Source organism: Zingiber officinale, chromosome 7A (genome assembly GCF_018446385.1).
Source record: "Zingiber officinale cultivar Zhangliang chromosome 7A, Zo_v1.1, whole genome shotgun sequence".
Lineage (NCBI taxonomy): Eukaryota > Viridiplantae > Streptophyta > Magnoliopsida > Zingiberales > Zingiberaceae > Zingiber > Zingiber officinale.
Genome location: NC_055998.1, coordinates 24302455 through 24322688, shown reverse-complemented (window position 1 = coordinate 24322688; position 20234 = coordinate 24302455). Strand labels below are relative to the sequence as shown.

The window sequence follows — 20234 nt, the reverse complement described above, 5'->3', positions numbered from 1 at the left end:
TTGTGTTTATTTCCGCTGCACATCATCAAGACAAAGCAACTGACAAGCGCGACGAAATGCTATTCACCCCCTATAGCGGGCACAAAGGTTCCAACAAAACTGTCTTGATCTCAACTTGGAAACCTTCCCTATTTCTTTAATTAGATCAGCGACCTAAGATTGTTCCTTTCTGGAACACGACCTCACCGTCGCTTCTCTCCATTTGCTTACCTCAACCTACCTGCCAAACATTGGTCCTCTAGAGCTATTTGGACTTTACCACTTAGCATCGGATTGGCTCACCAGGGCTTCCTCTCGATACCAGATCCTCTAGACCTATCAAGCTTCCTTGCTAAGCGTCAGGTCCTCTTGACCCACTTGGACTTCCTGCCTGACTTCCACGATCTGCTAAGACTTCCTAATTGAGTAAGCTCATACATATTTAACTTATTAGATCACAATAAGAATTAACTTGAATCATTGACAACATCAAAACTCAGGTTTGATTTTGGTATACCCTGCACCAATAGGTGTCTTGGCTGAGATACGAGTAGTCATTGCTCAATTTATCCAATCACAGCATCGTTTTGAGTTACAAGAGACTCAAGACCCACAAGACCCTGCTGAGTAACATCTTTATGAGGTATGCTCAACTATAGTTTTTTTAACACTCATAAAACATACAAAATATATTTATTCAGTTTTGATATTATAATATTATTATCTCTAATTATATTACATTTCCTCAAGACAAATCATCGATCTAATATCACTACCATCAGAAATCCAAAATATTATTCAAATATTTTTTTTTTACTTTTAAAATTAGTTACACATTCATATTTTTACTGTATTTTCTCATTATTAATTTTTGAATCAATTTGTCTTATGTGATTCTGATAATAATCTATCATATTTTATTTTCTATAGGATTTGATAGTACTATCTTATAGAATTCTATTTAGCGGTCTTTGTAGTAGATTATGGACATAGTTTGTATGTTTTTAAATTTGTGTATCGTTATTGAATAGTTTATTGTGTTAGTTTGTATGGATTTGAATAGTAAATTTGATTGCTTGTGTATGGATTGCAATGAGTCTGTGAATGTATAGTTTAATGAATTAGTTGCTTGTTTATGAATTGTAAATGTTTGTGTATAATGGAATATAATGTAAACATGGTTTGTGATAATTTGTATTGATATGAAAAATGTAACCAAGGTAATTGCAAATTTAAAGTAGAATCTATTAAAATTTTTGCAATTTAGCGACGAAATTAAAAGTTCCATTGGTATTTACCGATGTAATTTATTTTTTCGTCGGTAATTATCGTAATAGGAACAATGTAAATTTACGTTAGTCACCAACGAAATTCAAAATTCTGTTGGTGATTACCAATGGAATTCAGGATTCTGTCGATAAATAACATTATGGAAACATGTTTTTGTTCACTAATTACGGATGAAATCATAACTTCCATCGGTATTTTTCGACAGAACACTAATTCCGTAGCTAAATTTACTAACGACAACACAATTCTGTCGATAAATTTATCTATGGAAATTTATTTCGTCACTAGATAGAGACGGAAAGTAAATTCTGTCAATAAATCCATCTACGACCCAATCTATTTCGATTACCATATGTTTGTTGTAATTCCTTTGCTAAACCCAAATACCGACCGAATAGTGACAGAAATACCCGTCGTTAATACAGATTTTTTTTTTTTGTAGTGTAAGGTATTGAATAACTTATAAAATTAACATGATATTAAAAATAAAAAAATACCTAATCAATAACAGGTAAGTACTTTAGTTTTCTTATATAAAAAAAAGGAAGATGTATAAAATTGTATAAACTATAGGGCTATTAAACTAATGATTCATATCATGCAATTTTGGAAAAGAATAATGGAGGTTGACAATAGAAGTTATACATATTCTCAGACAACTAATTGAAAAGTATCAGGAGCAAAAATAAAATCTATACATAGCATTCATTGATTTAGAAAAAGTTTATGATAGAGTTCTAAAAGAAATTATATAGAGAATTCTAAAAAAGAGAGATGTTAGTGTAACATATATTAAATTAATTAATGATATGTATAAGGACTTCAAACGAATTAACTGAAGCATTTCTAATAAAGATAGAATTACATCAAGGATGAACTCTAATTCCAAATCTTTTTACACTAATTGTGGATGAACTCACTAGACATATTCAAGAAAGACAAAGTACCTTGGTATATGTTGTTTATAAATGATATTATTTTAGTAGATGAGACACGTGAAAGAGTAAATACTAAACTAGAATTTTGGCGAGAAACACTAGAAGTGAAAGATTTTAGGTTTAATATAATAAAGACAAAATATATGAAATTTAAGTTTAACAATATTAGACGTAATGAGACAATTATTAAAATAGAAAATGATGAGTTATTTGGAATTGAGAACTTTAAGTATTTAGGATTATTTTTACAAAATGATTGAGAGATTGTGATGCAGGACTAACCCAACATGACCCCTTGAACTTTAAAGTGTCATAACTTTTGACTCGGAACTCAGAATTAAGTTTTGTTAGCGACCACACATGTAGAATTCAGAGATCTACATATATTATAAGGGAACTCGTAACTACTAAGTTTCGGACCCAAAAAAGTAACGTTTAGGCTCTCGTCCGAGCCTCTGAAGATTTTATTACTATTTTTTTTGTCATTTCTATTTTTATGGTATTTAGGGTAATTTTAGTATTTCTAGTATTTATGTGTCCTAATTTGTCTTATCAGCATCTGTTAAGTTAATTTTAATTTTTGTCAAGAGATTTTCTTTTTTGGAAAGATCTCTTTTCTTTTTCTATAAGATTGAAATTGAGATCCATATATCAGGATTTCTTTTCTTTCTTAGTCTTAGGGTCTAAAGTCTATATAAACACATGTTTAGCTAGAGAAGAGGATATTAAGATAAATGTGTGGACATATGAGGATAGACATAATAAGAAATGAGAGTATTAAAGAGAAAGTTGGAGTTAAATCTATTGAGAAAAAATTTCGAAAGACACATTTAAAATAGTATGGATATGTACTTAGACAATTAATAAATGATCCGGTTAGATGATGAAGAAAAAGGTTAAAAAAAACTTGGTTAGTAATAATAAAATAAAATAAAATTTATTTAAATATAAATAATTATATAATAAAAAATAAAATTTAATGACATAAAAAGATCTATATAATCGATCCCAGTTAATAGGATAAGATTTGATCATTACTGTTGTGATATGATATATTGAAAATTAAAAAATTCTCAATTAGCGGAGATACCAACGTGTCTATATAAATCTGTGGACTGCAAGCCCTCAGTTTAATTTTTTTTATATTTATTTTATAAATTAAATATAAATTTTATTAATAAACATTATTTATAAATTTTAATTATGACCAAAAAAAAATATAATTAATTCCATAAAATAATTAATGCTAAAGCCACGTGCTTGAACGGCCAAATCGGTACAATTACGTCTCTTTAAAATATTCCAAATGCACAATAAAAAAAAGACTGACATATAGGCTGAGAATTAATCATCACAACCTGAAAGAAACTTCATCAGTCTACAAAATTTCTTATTCGGTAAACAAACTTAAGACAACTAAGCATCCTCACTGGCTGTAGCACTGGCAGCACTGAGATCAACTGACAGATCAAGATCCTGTCAACAACAAAATAAAAATTCAGCCAAAATGCATATTATATAAAGAAAAAGAAGATAAATGCTAAATAATTCAGTATACCTTTCCAGTGATCTTCTTGTACATGGAGATCACGTTTTGGACTGTGGACTCGAAGTGTGTTGTTGCATCATAACTCTGCAATAAATATCAGAAACATTTCCCCCTGTTTTCTTGCAGAAAATTTTCTTGAAAAAATGCAAAAAAAAAAAAAAGGAAATCATGTGAATTATTACAGTGGAGACGAAGCAATTGTCCTCTTCATGGTTGTTGATAGGTTCATATCTGTCATAGATATCAAAGAAGGTTTCATCTACTGGCCCAAGGAGATCAATGCCAGGCTTGAGCTCTGTCTCAGGCTCATCCGTCTCAGCTTCAGTGGAGACAAAGGCTATGTACTTCCCTTTTGGAGCAACATTGTGAGCATAAGAACAGCAAAACAAATACCTGCAGCAACAACAACAACAACAACAACAAAAGGCATTGATTAAGATTCATAAAGCTTTTTTAAAAAAAGATATTTAAAAGGATTTTACATAGTTGAAGAAAAACCTACATGTCAGATTTCTTGCCTAATTGTTTTTGAGGTAGAATAAGCTGCACTGAGTGTGAGTTGTTGGTGTCTGGAATTGGATGGCTCATTATGCAGATTGCTCTGGCCACTCTTCCAACCTTCTTCACCTGTTAAAATTCCAATTAAGTAGGATATTAATTCTTCATTTTTAAAAAATAGATATAATGTTATTAAGAAATTGTATGATACCTTATCAGGCAAGTAAGAAGGATCACAGACTATTTTTTTACATTTAGCAGTTTCACCTTCAGATGTCACACCAATGGCTTTTCCATCTTCATCAAACTCTACCTTTTATTGAACAAACAATGCCTATTTAATTCTCTTTAGACTTAATTAAAACTTAGGGAGGATTAAGTTAATTATCACTACCTTGCATTGAGGCTTGTTGAGCATGTACGTGCCACCATAAACAGCACTTAGTCGAGCAAAACCCTGCAAATTAATGAACTTAATTATGTACAATACAACGATAATTGAACTGAAAAATGGAGAAGAAATTAAAGTAAAACCTGAGGAAGCTCTCCGAGCCCGTAGAGAGGATAAATATAAGGAGATCCTCCTTGAAACCGGGCCAGCGATTCAGCATATAGCTGAATACAATTTCATCAGCAAATCCATGAACTAATCATGAAAAAGAAGAAGAAGATTAAGTGAAGTTTGGTCTTAATTAATTACCTTCATTCTCTTTACGGTGTGAATTGCAGGCTCATCCAAGTAGCTATCATCTGAGTGAAGTGCCAATGCATGCCCAATGAAATCGACTGTGTTATCGTCCAAACCATATTTGCTAATCCAACAAAAACAAACAAAAAGAACAATTTGAACACACGAAATAAACAAGGAAAGAACAATGCAATGTTTGGATCCTACGAAATGACTTCTCTAGTGGTGACTGTCGTCAGGTCAAGCCCTTCGTGGGACTTGGGATCGTCCTCCTCGTAATCTTGCACGTAGATGAACAACTTGCGTGCGCGGCGCTTCTCGAAGAGCCCCATTAGAGTTGATTTCAGAGCTTCAACATCAGTGGCTGGCACTTTATATATCTGGTGAAGCCATGCAATTAACAAACAAGATAAATGATGTTAATTGAGGGTTCATGATCACTTAAAAATCAAATCATAAAAAGAGAGAATTAGTTAGTCATCATCCGTACCTTTCGGTTGTTGTAAACAAAGCTTCCATCCACTGCTTTGAAATTCAAGTATTTGGTAACACCAGTGCGGATGAGGACCCGGACAAGGCCACCGTTTGCCATCATGAACTGAGAAATTAATTAATTAAAATAAGTTAGAGAACTAATTCTAAAATGATTATTATCAATATCAAAAAATAAAACAAAAAACCTTGGGTATCATGTCCACATTGTACTCCTTGCTCGAACCCAAGGCCTCTGGAGGGCTACCATCACCTCTGAATCTCTTCCAAATCTATTTTTTTTTTCTTAAAATAATAAATAATACAAAATCTAATGAAATTATCCAAACTCATTGGAAAATTCGAATCGACCTGATTGAGACTAAGTGATGTTGATTCTCCACCGTAATAGTCATTTCTATCCATGTGAAGGACCTTGAGGCCCTCGACGGAGAGGAGACCACTTAGAATGCATTCCTTGAGGCCGGTGCCAAGTACGATCACGTCGTATTCTTCATCCATTGCTCCGGAGAAAAGAGAAAAGTAAATGAGAGATCTGATTCGAGTGAGAAAATTAAATAGCTGAGAGTAAAGGAAGAGAGGAATTAATAGGTGATGGCGATTGGCGAAGAAGGGAGAGAGCAAGTCTTTCGGCAGGTAAGAAGAAAAAGCGACAATGTTGTGTGACCATTCGAATGATAAGTGGTCACGATTTTAGTAAACTCGCTATAGAAGATATTCATTTTTTTTATTATCTTTAAATCAGAGATAAAACAAAAGGAAATATTTTTTAAAAAAATACTCAGAACGGAAACGGAATTGTTTTGGAATTAAATTGGGTTTTTAGGAGCGAACCAGCGTTGAACCGGTGCGGTTCATTAGACGATTCTAAACCCTTTTCATTCAACACTGTGAACCCTCTCTCTTTCTCTCTCTCCCACTCGAGCCGCCGGTTCCTTCGCCTCCCTTTTTCCGTGTGCCCAACTCCCTCCTTCCTTGAGCGGCGAGCACCGGCGGAGGCTCCGACCTTCCCGTGAGTGGCAGAAGCGGCGCCGGCTCTTCATCGCTCGTGTGGGGGGTGCAAAGAACCCTATTTCGCTGCCGCGGCGTGCAAAGAACTGGAGTGAACACCGCGTTTTCGTCCTTCGCTACGAGATTGCTTCAGATTCCGCATTTGGACCGCCACAGTGAAAATAATGAAGAATTTAAAGGTTTCGTCGAAGCTCTCGCTGGATCTCGAGTTGCAGTTCGAGGGAGAGTCGATTCTGCTGTCCGCCTTCGACGTCGAGTGCAACCGTGTCTTCTTTGCCTCTTCGTATAATGTCATCTACACTCTTCAACTTCCGCTATCTACGGTAAGGAATCGACGTGCATATTTCTATTGCTACTATTAGTATTATGATTATTATTTTGTGAAAATAAAGTTCATTGAGTAGTCGGATTAAGTTTGATTGTAATGAATTATAATGATCACCGTTCACCTGATCGTTGGAACTACGAGAACAAACCTTTTTATGGTCACGAAAGTTTCTCCTTTCTTCAATTGACTTTTGTTAGGTGTTGGGTTTTCTCTGATTTTAATCTGGCATAAGCAGCACAAATCATTATCCTATATAAATGAAACTATGAATATCAGTTACAGTTTATGCACTCGATTAAGTTACTTAGTTACAGCTATAAATCTAACACTGTTCTCAATGGTCTATTAAATACTTGCAAATTTACTGTGGTTACTAGTTAATGATTTGTCAATCAGTTATAATATTCATCCCCACTCACTCCCCTTTGTATCTGTGTATATTTTATAAGCTCAGAAAATTAGGATGGATTTAAGTATCTTCCTAGAGTTGTTTTCTTAACTGTGCATTTATCTAAGCATATTTAAATAAGAAGTTATATTGTTGGTCTTTATCCCCTAAGGTGATAGCCATAGTTAAAAGTCAAAGTTTAGGTGAAAGGTTAATAACCACAAATGTGATTTTTGCATTGATCTGCAATGCAATGCATGCAGTTGCAACTTATCTTTGTTTTTCATTTTTCTTGGTGTCTTTAGAATTCTTCGTCAGAAGTTGAGCCTCTACCCTTGGAACCCGAGGATCATATTTCCGCAATGGATTATCTAATGGAGAAGGAAGCGCTGATTATTGGAACTTCAAGGGGTTGCTTAATATTGTATAATGTTGATATGAAAACAACTGAATTTGTTGGCAAAGTAAATGGCGGAGTAAAGTATATTGCTTCAAGCCCAGATGGAGCCCTTCTGGCAGTAACATCTGGAACTGGGCAGTTGCTAGTCATGACTCAGGATTGGGATGTACAGTATGAAACTCCACTTGATCCTAATCTTTCTGATGTAAGTTGTGAACTTTTATCCTAAACATTATTTGTATTTTTTGCATAGCTTCGTTGTTTGTTTATTGATAAATTACCGTCATATTTGTCTACTGACTTGAGTTTAGTAATAACATGGATTCTTGGTAATATATACTTGATGTATGGACAATTTATTAAACTAGAGATCGGCTTTGACCTTTTTAATTCTATTGTGAGTAGAAATGAACTTACAGAATATAGAGGGGAAAAAACCATGACTTGTATTCTTTTTGGTTGCTTTCAAATTAATAGAATTGCATCATTTAATAATAAGCAATTAAGCTCAACTATTTCCCAACAAGCCATAAAATTGTAGTGTTTTTAATGTTTAGTAATATTTCCGATGACTCAAACAGCAATGCCATAACCCCCGTTAAGCTAGATCTGATTTTTGTCCGTATTTGCTTGAATTTTGAGGTCTGCATAGTATATGTTTGTCTTCAAGATTATTGTTATATGTTTAAGTTCTTTTCTAGGATATGGACACTCATGATCTGGGTGGTCCTTCTAGCAGTCAATTTGATAGCTCCATTTCTTGGCGCGGCGATGGAAGATACTTTGCTACAATTAGTCAACTTTACTATTCTTCTTCTCTGCAAAAGAATTCTTTGCCTTTACAAAAGCTTAACATTTGGGATAGAGAATCTGGAGACTTGCATTCTTCTTCAGAGCTCAAGAAGTTTATGGGTACATCCTTAGATTGGATGCCTAGTGGAGCTAAAGTGGCAACTGTGTATGACAGAAAAGGTGAAAATAAATGCCCTTTGATAGTACTTTTTGAGAAAAATGGAATGGAGAGAAGCTCTTTCTCTATTAATGAGACAGCGGAAGCAACAATTCAGATTTTAAAATGGAACTGCAACTCAGACCTTCTGGCTACTTCTATTGTCAGTGATGAATTTGATTCTATCAAAATTTGGTCCTTCAGCAACAACCATTGGTATTTGAAGCAAGACATGAGATATCCAAAGAAAGAAGGTGTGAGGTTCTTGTGGGATCCATTAAAGCCTATGCATCTGATTAGTTGGACTTTGAGTGGAAAGGTTACATTTTACAACTTTATCTGGACTACTGCTGTTACTGAGACATCAGTAGCATTGGTTATTGATAACTCCAATGTGTTAGTAACTCCTCTTTCAATCTCCCTAGTCCCACCTCCCATGTCTCTCTTTAGTCTAAAATTTTCTAGTGCTGTTCGAGAAATCTCCTTCTTATCTAAGAGTTCAAAGAAATATATAGCAGCATGTCTATCCAATGGAAGCTTATGTGTAGCAGAGACTCCTAGCGTTGATATGTGGGATGCATTTGAAGGAAAAGTAATTGATATTGAAGCTTGCCATAGTGATTTAAGGTTGGAGAGCTTTATGCATCTAACTTGGTTGGATTCAAACATTCTTTTTGGAATAACTTCTAGAGGATCTCTTAGTTGCTTAGGGAACAACATTACCCAACAAAATTCTCGTAATTACTTTTTGCATGAGATCGAGCTTGCATGTTCTGAGAATTCAGAGCCTGAATCATTTGCTTCTTCAGGTTGGCACGCACAGATATCAGAGGTGGCATCTTTTGAAAAGCCTATCATTGCTATTGCTCCTGTTCCAACAAAAAAATGTGCAGCCTTTGTTCAGCTTCAAGGAGGACCAATCATTCAGTATTCTTCTACTAAGTTGATGACACTTGAACGAACTCATCATCATGATTCTGGATCTGATCATGGGTTTTCATCGTCATGCCCTTGGATGAAGGCAGTACTTGTTCGTCATGATGGTATTTTGAGAGACCTTGTTTTTGGGCTTGATGATAATGGTAGGCTACATCTTGGAGGGAGAATATTATGCAAAAACTGCAGCAGTTTCTCATTTTATTCTGCCAATGGTGGTGTCACTGAGCTAGTCGTTACTCATTTGCTGCTTATAACAAAGCAGGATTTGCTAATCATCATAGGCATGGATGATATTTTACGTGAGACTCTTGAAACAAAAATAGATAGTTACAGTACTTCTAATAACCACAAAGAGGAAAATAAAGATTTTGTTCATATATGGGAAAGAGGAGCAAAGTTGATTGGAGTAATGCATGGAGATGAGGCAGCAGTCATATTACAAACTAATCGAGGTAGCTTAGAATGCATTTATCCAAGGAAATTGGTTCTTGTGTCAATTACTAATGCTTTGGTACAAGAGCGTTTTAAGGATGCAATGCTTATGGTGAGGAGACATAGGATAGACTTTAATGTCATTGTTGATTACCATGGTTGGAAAGCTTTTCTAAAATCAGCCAACGAGTTTGTTCGTCAGGTAGATAATCTTGGCCATATAACAGAATTTGTTTCCTCAATCAAGAATGAGAATGTGATCAACACTCTATACAAGGCATACTTTCCTCAACCTTCTCCAATTGAGGCACTGACTAGAAATTCAGAAAACATTCAGGATCTTGCCACAGGAAACAAGGTTTCTGATGTTCTTTTTGCTGTGCGGAGGGCTCTTGAGGAACAAATGCCTGAAAGTTCAGGAAGAGAGCTCTGTATTCTGACCACTTTAGCCCATAGTGAACCTCCAGCTTTGGAGGAAGCACTGAATAGAATAAAAGTTATCCGAGAATCAGAGCTATTGGGGGCTGACAACAAGCAGAGGTTATACCCTTCTGGTGAAGAATCTGTAAAGCATTTAGTATGGTTGACAGATCCTGAGGCTGTATATGAAGCTGCTCTAGGTTTGTATGATCTTAACCTTGCTGCCATGGTGGCAGTGAACTCACAGAAGGATCCAAAGGAATTTCTTCCTTATCTCAAAGGACTTGAAGATTTGCCGCCTACTGTTATGAGATATACCATTGACCTAAGACTGCACAGATATGAGAGTGCTCTAAAACATATTGTCTCAGCAGGTGATGATTATTATGAAGATTGCATGAATCTCCTAAAGAACAACCCTGAACTTTTTCCCATTGGTCTGCAATTAATTTCTGACCATGTGAAAAGATCACAGATCCTAGAAGCCTGGGGGGATCATCTTAATGCTGAAAAACACCTTCAAGATGCTGCTATGATTTACCTGTGTTGCTCATCTCTTCACAAAGCTCTAAAAGCATATCGTGCTTGTGCTGATTGGAAAGGTGTATTTACAGTAGCTGGTCTCCTCAAACTAGGAGACAAAGAGGTTCTTCTACTGGCAAATGATCTCTGTGAAGAAATTCAAGCACTTGGGAAGCCAGCTGAGTCTGCCAAAATTGCTCTTGAGTATTTGAAGGACATTTCTAGAGCTGTTGACTATTTAATAATGGCAAGAGAGTGGGAAGAGGCTCTCAGAATTTCCCACATGCAAGAAGATCAGGACTTAGACTCCCCTCTTAGGGATGCATGCATAGAATGTGCTACTGCATTGACATCTGAATACAATGAGGGGTTAGAAAAGGTAGGGAAATATTGTGCCCGTTACCTTGCTGTGCGCCAGAGAAGGATAATGCTTGCTGCTAAAATTCAGGCAGAGGATAGGTTGGCAAGTGATGTCGATTATGATACTCTCTCTGAAACTAGCAGTACTTTCAGTAACATGAGTGCATACACTGGAAGGTATGTCATTTAGGCAAAATTATTCCTTTTCTGCCACCTTTTCTTTGTCTATTATTCTTTGACAGTTTATCAAAACACTAGAATCTTTTAGTATGTGGACTGCAACCATAACTTTTCTGATTGTTTGTGTGCACTGTTGCAACAGAAAAATTTTGTGATTATACAACAATATATTGTTCTTAAATTTGTTTTTTTTTCAGTATTGAGTCATTATATCATCCTTAACATTTTAGTTTAATCTGACATTTGGCATTTCCTTGTTCTTTGCATTAGTTTTGGTCTTGTATATATCTTGGGAGCCAGGATCAACTAGAGTAGCATGTTTTGTATGAGACTTTCTTTTTCTCACCATGGGATTTGTTTGGAAATATACCAAACATTATCCATTTACAGTTGTCCTGGTTCATGGGACTTTGTATGATTTAAATCTTGTGTTGGGTGGAAGTAGAAAAAGTCAAAGAAAAAAATATTGTGAGACAATAGTTAAGTGTTACTAAATGAGATTTCCTAGAAACTAAAATTTTTGCCTTTATTCATATTCCTTTGGAGTGTCAAACATGTTTTTGTGAAAAAGAATACTGGATATATCACCCTAATGTGTTCAGTAATTTGAATTCAGAATGCCTCACTATGTCTCGCTAGAATTTAACTTCTGTTAGCCTTTTAATGTGATATAATAGATTTCACATGATTCTACAGAATTCTATACTTTATATATATATATATATATATGTTACTGTTAGTTCCATAACATACGGCATTATACACTTGTTGCTCTAACCAAAACATACTTGAATTTTAACAGGACAGAGAAGAATTCATCGGCTTCCATCAGTTCAAGCAAAGCCAGTAGAGTTCGCGAGATGAGACGTCAAAAGCATAGAGGTGGAAAGATTCGACCCGGAAGGTGCCAGTTTGCAAATGTTTCTATTTTGACTTATACATATTTTCCTTGACTCTGTCTTATTTCACTTTTTCTGACCAATGCATTCGCTATTCATCAAGCAGGATAAATGTGTTGTTTGAAAAGATAAAATAATAAAATATTAATAATCCAGAGTAAATAGGTAGCTTCAAGTAGTTAATAAAATAGAAAAATATGTTAAGTTGAGTTGAGCATGTCCATAGACAGATTGTTAGTTTCTAAAGTTTTGACAAGTTGAATCCCCGATCCCGTTGAATATATGAAAGGTAGAGGTACCAAAGGAATTTTTATTTTGACGTAATTAAGATTATTTAAAATTCTGGATGTTACAAGAGTCAAAAGTAGCCTGATAAGATTTATATTATGATATCAGATAGTTTTGAATTCATGGTTGCTTGATGGTGTTGTACAGTTGGGCTATAACACCACCATAGTCTGCAGAGGTGGCTGTAGTTTGGTTGAGAGAAAAATAAAAATATTTGGGTTTCAATAGTCCAACCTGTAATCAAGCTAAAACTGTTTTGTTTCGGCTTGAAATAAATCAAAAAATTCAGTTTGAGTGGGTTTGAAATTGGTAATTGTGAAATAAATATGTAAATAATGCACCAAAAGAGATTGAAGGAGGAAGATTAAAATTTACTTTTTATTTGTACATAATTTAGATCTCGATACATAGTTAAATAGAAGAAAGAGTACAAGGTAACATTCTAAAATAAGGAAATAGAATAAGAAAATATTCTAATCCTAATAATTACCAATAATTACCTTCCTAAATTTATTTCAATCAAATAAAATCATGATATATTTAATCTAATCAAATTATGTCTAATTTATCGACACTCCCCCTCAAGTTGGTGCAAAAATGTTCATTATGCACAACTTGCTAACTTGTGTTTCAAAGCGTTGTCTTGAAAGACCCTTGGTCAAAACATCTGCAACTTGTAGCGTGGCTGGAACAAATGAACTGCAGATTATTCTGTCTTCCAAGTTCTCTTTTATAAAGTGTTTATCAATTCCAATGTGTTTCGTTTTATTATATAGAACTGGATTAGGAACAATACTGATTGCTGATTTGCTATCACAGTATAGTTTTATAGGAAGGTTTATTGGTCTCTTTAGCTCATCTAAAACTAAGAATCTCCGTACTCCTTGATCCATTGCTCTAAACTCAGCTTTTGCACTGCTTCTGGCTATAACATTGTGCTTCTTACGTCTCAAAGTTACCATGTTGCCCCACACAAATGTGCAGTATCCTGAAGTTGACCTTCGATCAGCAACAAAGCCTCTGCATCTGTATATACTTCAATGTCTCTTCTCTCATCCTTGCTAAAGAAAAATCCCTTTCCAAGTGTTCCATTTAAATATCACAGGATTTGGTACACTGCATCCAAATGTTCTTCATATGGAGAATGCATGAATTGATCGACCATGCTCACTGTGAAAGCAATGCTTGGGTGAGTATGAGACAAGGAAATTAGTTTCCCAACAAGTCTTTGATATCTTATTGAGTCTACTGGAGTGCCATTTTTTATATCTCCCAGTTTGTGTTCACATCAATTTCCTTTAAGAGATCGAGAATATACTTTCTCTAAGACACGATAATACCTTTCTTCGATCTTGCTATCTCCATTCCAAGAAAGTACCTTAGTCGACCCAAATCTTTAATCTCGAATTCCTTGGCTAGGTTTGCTTTCAATCTGCTCATCTCTTCTATATCATCTCTAGCCAATATTATGTCATCGACATACACGATTAGCACAGAAATCTTGTCTTTCTTAGATGTCTTTGTGAATAAAGTATGGTCAGATCATCCTTGGGCGTAGCCTTGACTTTTTACAAACATTGTGAACCTCTCGAACAATGCTCTGGGCGATTGCTTCAGTCTATAGAGAGTTTTTTAGCTTACACACTTCTGATCCAAATTGATCAGAAAATCCTGGGGGTGCTTTCATGTAGACCTCTTCTTCTAAATCACCATTTAGAAACGCATTCTTCACATCTAATTGATTTAGTGGCCAATCGAGATTTGCAGCAGCTAATAATAAGACTTGAACAGTGTTCAATTTAGGCACGGGAGAGAATGTTTGAGAATAGTTTATTACGTAAAGCCTTTAACAACCAAACGAGTCTTATATCATTCTAGGGGTCCGTCTAAGTTGTACTTTATGGGGAATACTGACTTACATCCAACAATCAATTTATCATGAGGTAGATTTACCTTCTCCCAAGTAGAATTCTTCTGTAGGACGTTCATTTCCTAAAAAATTGCTTCTTTCTACTCAGGTATCTTTAGAGCTTTTTGAATATTCTTTCGAATACTAATATTGTCGAGTTATGAAACAAAAGCACAATAGGAAGAAGACAAATATTTATAAGATACAAAATTCGAAAGTGGGTGTTGTGTGCATGACCGAACTCCTTCCCTTAGGGCAATAGGAAGATCAACTTGACTTGAGGAATTTAACTAAGACATACTTTGGGTTCTATTGTTAGGGATTTTTGAGTAATCATTGTAGTCTCGTGATTTTGCCTTTGATCAGATTCTTGGCTTTGTAAATGGACAATGTCTTCTTTTCTTTGAGTCTGACCTTCCCTTCTGTAAACAAGACCTTTGAATTGATTGTTACTCTTTTCTATCATGTCATTGTTTTGAAATGACACAAGTTTAGGTTCTTCCTCGAAATAGCAGGTTAAGTCCAACTCATTTAAACATTCATCTTCCCTATTATGCTCCCTGAAGATGAGAATCGTAGTAAGATTGTCCGCCAAAAAAAGGTGACATCCATGGATACCAAATTTTTTTTTTGAAATTGGATTAAAACATTTGTATCCTCTTTGATTTGTATTTGTAGGGTACCCAACAAAGATGCATTTATAAGATTTTGGATCAAGTTTAGAACGACTTGGGTCATGATTGTGAGTGAAGATAATGCTACCAAAAATTTGTAGGGAAATATCTGTGAAGAGCCGAGAGTTAGGGAAATAATTTTGAAAGGTTTTTATCGGAGTTTTAAAATTCAGTATTCTTGTTGTAATCTATTTATTAAATAAGTAACGGTTAGAATCGTATCACTGCAAAGATACTTTGGAACTTTAGTACGAAAACTTGGAGTGCTTGCAACTTCAAGGAGATACTTATTTTTCCTTTTAGTCACTCCATTTTGTTGAGGAGTGTGCATAATTCCCTTCTTTAAAAAATTTTTCCTAGTAATTGATTGAAATATTCTTTCCCATTATCACTATGAAAAATTCTAACTGTGTTTGAAATTGAATTTGAACCATATTATAAAAATTTATGAACACATTTTCAACATTAGATTTATTTTTCAAAAGAAATACTCAAGTCATTCTAGTATGATCATTTATAAATTTGATAACCACCGTTTTTCAGATAATGTTACTATCCTAGAGGGACCCCAAATATCACTATGTATCAAAGTAAATGATGCAGATTTTTTATATGGTTGTAATGGAAACACCGAGTGATGATGTTTGCCTAATTCACAAGATTCAAATCTAAACGATGAAGGATTTTTATTTAAAAATAACTTAGGTAACAATTGTCTTAAATATTGAAAGTTTGGATGTCCTAAATGATAATGCCATAGCATAATCTCATTGTCATGAGAAGCAGAAATCGAGTTGAAACAAGTCGTGAGGTCTTGTTTTATGAAGGTTGATCCAATATTGAAGATGTAGGGGTCATTGTCATGTCTAGCATTGCCAATCATCTTCTCCGAGGATAAATCGTGTAATTCACAATGCGTGAAAAAAAATAGCACAACAGTTAAGATAGAGGTAAGTTTGCTAATGGATAACAAATAATATGATAAATGAGGCACATGCAAAACATTTCTAAGGACAAGGAAAGGAGAAACAACAATAGTTCCTTTCCCTGCGATAGTAGCAAAGGATCCATCAGCAATTTTAACCTTTTTATTTCCTGCACACTGTGTATATGAAGAGAAAAATTGTGATATGCTTATCATATGGTTGATGGCACCTGAATCTAATATCCAGGAACCATTTGAGTTTGTGCTAGCAATAGAAGAATGTATCTATTTGAGCTAGAGAGCAAGAAGAGTTAGAATTTCCAAGAGTGTGAGATTGAAGCATTTTATACCGGTGCTCTATTTGATCCTTTGTGAAAGGAAGAAATTCAGAGGCTGATGATTGCTGTCCAGAATCAATACCACATGTTCGAAGGGCCCGAACGCCACCATTAGCATCTTTAAAGTTGCTACCTGACTTTTATAATTTGCTGGTTTACCATGGATTTTCCAGTATGTCTCCATAGTGTGCCACGACTTGTGGCACCTTTCACACCAAAGTTTTGGCTTATTGCCTTCAAAACTGGTCTCTTTGGTGACAAGGGCAGATCCCTCACTCTCCACTATCTCTAGTTCTTCAATTCCTTTCAGCGTCACTTGGCATTGAGCCTCCTCTTGACGGACCTCTGAGAAAAATCTAATGGCAGGCAAAGGTTTTCTCCCAAGTATATGCCCCTGAACTTCATCAAGCTCCTTATTTAAACCTGCCAAAAACACAAACACTCTGCTTCTCTCTACCTTCTTTTTATATCGAATACTATCATTGGTGTTTTCCCATTGCTCTTTTTCAAATAAATCTAGTTCCTGCCATACAATCATCATTTCATTGTAATAGGTAGTAACATCTCGATTTCCTTGCTGCATTCTCCACATTTGAATATTTAATTTGAACAGTTGAGAATAATTCTCCATATCAGAGTAGGTTTCACATACCGCGTTTCATACATCATGGGTTGTTGGTAAGAATGAAAGGCTTGCCAATGATCGGATCCATCGAGTTAATAAGCCATGCAACCACCAAAGAATTTTTTGAGCGTCATTGTTTGTATCTCGGATCATTCAAAGCTGGTGACTTTATTTCTTCATTCAAATGTCCAAGTTTCCCTTTACCATCAATCACCAAGCGCACGGATTGAGCCATTCAAGGTAATTTTTCCATTGGTGGTAGAAAGGCGAATACGCTCGCCCTAGTGCCTCCGCCAACCCGTCCTAAGGTCAACACGGAGGAGGTAAATCACGGGCGGCTACTAGTCTTTGGAATAATGACTAACACATAAAGGAGACATTTACCTCGACTTTGTCGAGATTTGAACCCTAGACCTCATGGTGCCAACACCTTATGCGTTAGCCACTAGACCGTCCCGAGGGGACAAGGTAATTTTTTCCATTGAATCTATGTATGGTGATTTGGAGGGAATCAGATCAAGAGATATTTGAATTTGGTCGGTTTCCTCCCAAGGATGGTGTTGTGTCGACCATAGCAGTTTTGAAATTCATGATCGAGAACTAGCCTCGGATACCATGTAAATAAAATGCACCAAAAGAGAATGAAGGAGGAAGATTAAAATCTACTTTTTATTCATCTTTAATTCAAATCTCAATACATAGAAGAAAGAGTAGAAGGTAATATTCTAAGATAAGAAAATATAATAAAAAAATATTCTAATCTTAATAATTACCAATAATTACCTTCTTAAATTTATTTCAATCAAATAAAATTATGATATATTTAATCTATTAATTTATCGGCAAAATACATATTAACAAAACCCCAACAAAGACGGGTTTCCTGACAAGATTTCTATTGACAATAAGAAACCATACTAATTAACATACTAATTTATCTCTATATACATACATATAAAAGGCAGCCGGTGCACGAAGTTCCTGCCAATGTGGGTCTAGAGAAGGATCTATATACATACATATATATATTATAAAAACTTTAACAGTTTGTTTCAGTTTTAACGGTTTGTATGGACACAAAATCAATAATTTTACCTAATTTTCAAACTGAAACCAAACGATAATCTCAACATTTACCTAATATCCATTGTGCATGTCCATCCCTATTTCTGTGGTTTACTGATTCTTTTCATTAGTTGATGGAAATCAAAATTTGTTTAATTCCTTCTCATTATTTGCTCCTGAACAGCCCTGGAGAAGAGCTAGCACTCGTGGAGCATTTGAAGGGCATGTCTCTTACTGAAACAGCGCAACACGAACTCAAAGGCCTCATCATAACCCTTATCATGCTGGGAAAGGAAGAAATTGCTAGTAAGCTTCAATCTGCTGCAGATGCCTATCAAATATCACAGCAGGCAGCTGTGAAACTAGCCGAAGATACAATGGAAAATGATACAATAAACGAAGAAAATCATACCCTGGAAAACTACACAAAAATCGTTAGAGCTCCATATATGAAAGCACTTCCCCCAGAATCTAAAGCTTTACTACCGCCAATGCCGGTACTGATATTGTGAAACAAAGTTACAATTTTGAGGTCTATTGAGTGATTGAGTCAAATATATCAGTTGCACACATCAGCTGGAAGAGTAATTTCAACTGTCAGGGCTTCATGTTATAATTATTGATTTTAGAGGAGATTCAAATGGTTTGTACTTGTAATTTTTGAATGCTTTGGCTGTAGCCATGGTGGCCTATGCGATTCGTAATCATCACCATTTGGATTAACAAAGTGTTTTGTTTTGGTCATTCATATCTGCCAGGAGTACAATATTATGCAAGATCTGGTGGCTAACTTTCTTGTGTGTTTTAGTTTACTGAAACTTGTGAGACATCCTGAACCCTTGCAATCCTACCAAATGGTAGGAAACATCCAGAAGAGTCCAGAAAATTTGACTGCAGGTGTTTAATTGTTGCTGACATATGCAGAGACACTAGACCTTGTTTTTCTTAATTATGCAAACAATCTTCCTCCTGAAAATTTAGATTTTAATTTAATTATACTCTTTTAAATTGTCAATCTTTTACTAGCTCAGTTGATCCTTTGCTCTTCCTCTGCTTCCCACAATCCGATTGCTCGGACAACCAGCGCAGAGCTCATCACAACCAACACTGCAAACAACGGAGGAACAACAATGTCGATATTGGAACGATCGAAGCGGATGGAAGGCAAACACACAGCCAAATTTGGAGACCCCTCCATTGGTAGCCTCACTGTGCCTGCCCCGCACGCCTGCATGAACGCTGATGTGGGTGACACTGCCCATATGAAGGCTAGCTCCGGCGACAAGGCAGCCAATGCGACCGTGATGATGATGAGGATCGTCCATGCTACGGCATAGACGATGCACTGCCACCGGTTGTGGAGGGCTTCCATGAGATCCATAGGGAGGAAAGGAAGGGCCATGTGGAATTGGGATGATGGAGAACATACATTTTATATGAAGCAAAAGCCCTCCTCTCTTGCTACCGAACTAACGTCTGGTAGGAATGAAAAAGTAACGAGACTCCTTTGCCACCCAAATCAATATAATTAAAATTGATGGAACCAGAAGAGAATTACAATTTAACATCAATTCCAAATAATAATTAATGAAATGCAGTATTGGTTTAAAATATGAGGTTGAGTTATTACATCTATTCTTGTTGACAAGGATGTTCATAAACAATAAAGGTGTGTTTAGTTATCACATAATTAAAATTATGGAGAATAACATAACTTAATATTATTTAATTCAAATTATATATATAATAATCTAATTTAATATTTTACTAGTTTATCCCGGCTTTTTTTTTTCTTCTGATTTACCATGTCCCTTCAAATCAAATTTAGGAAATCAAAGGAAAGAAACATCGAAACTTGCCCAAAAATGAACTTGTCAAACAAAAGCATCCAAAGGTCCAACGGTGGCGACGGGGAGAAGATCAACCGTTTCCATCCTGTATCCTTGAAGGCAGGCCGGATCCTCTGGACCGCAAAGTGCGGTCCAGAGGATGGACCACTTCACTTATAGGTGGAAATTCATTGACCCTACTTGTTATACAAGTAGGGTCCATGAGATCCCACCTATCAACAACTCTTGATCCAGGAACGGATCAGAGATTGCGATCCAGATGATCCCGTCTGCCTTGAAGGAGCTCAGATTCTAAGAT

General features: G+C 35.5%; 3 protein-coding genes across 4 annotated transcripts; 1 reads left to right on the top strand and 2 right to left on the bottom strand.

Annotated features, from left to right (window-relative positions):
* Positions 1 to 3596: 3596 nt before the first annotated feature.
* Positions 3597 to 5992, bottom strand: LOC121999987 (guanosine nucleotide diphosphate dissociation inhibitor At5g09550-like). Its single transcript, XM_042554575.1, has 12 exons — positions 5786 to 5992; positions 5623 to 5706; positions 5433 to 5540; positions 5150 to 5322; positions 4955 to 5066; positions 4789 to 4869; positions 4649 to 4711; positions 4466 to 4567; positions 4259 to 4383; positions 3939 to 4149; positions 3766 to 3840; positions 3597 to 3683 (listed from the first exon to the last, which is right to left on the bottom strand). The coding sequence occupies exons 1-12, from the start codon at positions 5933 to 5935 to the stop codon at positions 3624 to 3626; spliced, it is 1344 nt and encodes a 447-aa protein (XP_042410509.1). The 5' UTR covers positions 5936 to 5992; the 3' UTR covers positions 3597 to 3623.
* A 338-nt stretch (positions 5993 to 6330) lies between these two features.
* On the top strand, positions 6331 to 18834 carry LOC122001179 (elongator complex protein 1-like). 2 transcript variants are annotated; one of them, XM_042555788.1, is made up of 5 exons: positions 6331 to 6768; positions 7467 to 7766; positions 8263 to 11360; positions 12166 to 12267; positions 18271 to 18834. In XM_042555788.1, the coding sequence occupies exons 1-5, from the start codon at positions 6610 to 6612 to the stop codon at positions 18596 to 18598; spliced, it is 3987 nt and encodes a 1328-aa protein (XP_042411722.1). In that variant the 5' UTR covers positions 6331 to 6609; the 3' UTR covers positions 18599 to 18834. The 2 variants fall into 2 exon arrangements, with proteins under 2 accessions (XP_042411722.1, XP_042411723.1); XM_042555789.1 differs by having other exon boundaries at positions 6332 to 6768; positions 8301 to 11360.
* Positions 18835 to 19113: 279 nt separating this feature from the next.
* LOC121999286 lies at positions 19114 to 19488 on the bottom strand. The gene has a single exon (XM_042553987.1). The coding sequence runs from the start codon at positions 19486 to 19488 to the stop codon at positions 19114 to 19116; it is 375 nt and encodes a 124-aa protein (XP_042409921.1).
* Between the last annotated feature and the right edge of the window lie 746 nt (positions 19489 to 20234).

Bases quoted from the DNA above. Each gene is read 5' to 3' on its own strand.
- LOC121999987 (XM_042554575.1), bottom strand. From the start codon at position 5,935: ATGGATGAAGAATACGACGTGATCGTACTTGGCACCGGCCTCAAGGAA. The intron at 5,067-5,149 runs GTAGGATCCAAA...TTGTTGGATTAG, and splicing joins ACCACTAGAGAAGTCATTTC to CAAATATGGTTTGGACGATA. The intron at 4,712-4,788 runs GTTTTACTTTAA...ATTAATTTGCAG, and splicing joins GGCTCGGAGAGCTTCCTCAG to GGTTTTGCTCGACTAAGTGC.
- LOC122001179 (XM_042555788.1), top strand. From the start codon at position 6,610: ATGAAGAATTTAAAGGTTTCGTCGAAGCTCTCGCTGGATCTCGAGTTG. The intron at 6,769-7,466 runs GTAAGGAATCGA...TGGTGTCTTTAG, and splicing joins TTCAACTTCCGCTATCTACG to AATTCTTCGTCAGAAGTTGA. The intron at 11,361-12,165 runs GTATGTCATTTA...GAATTTTAACAG, and splicing joins ATGAGTGCATACACTGGAAG to GACAGAGAAGAATTCATCGG.
- LOC121999286 (XM_042553987.1), bottom strand. From the start codon at position 19,488: ATGGCCCTTCCTTTCCTCCCTATGGATCTCATGGAAGCCCTCCACAAC.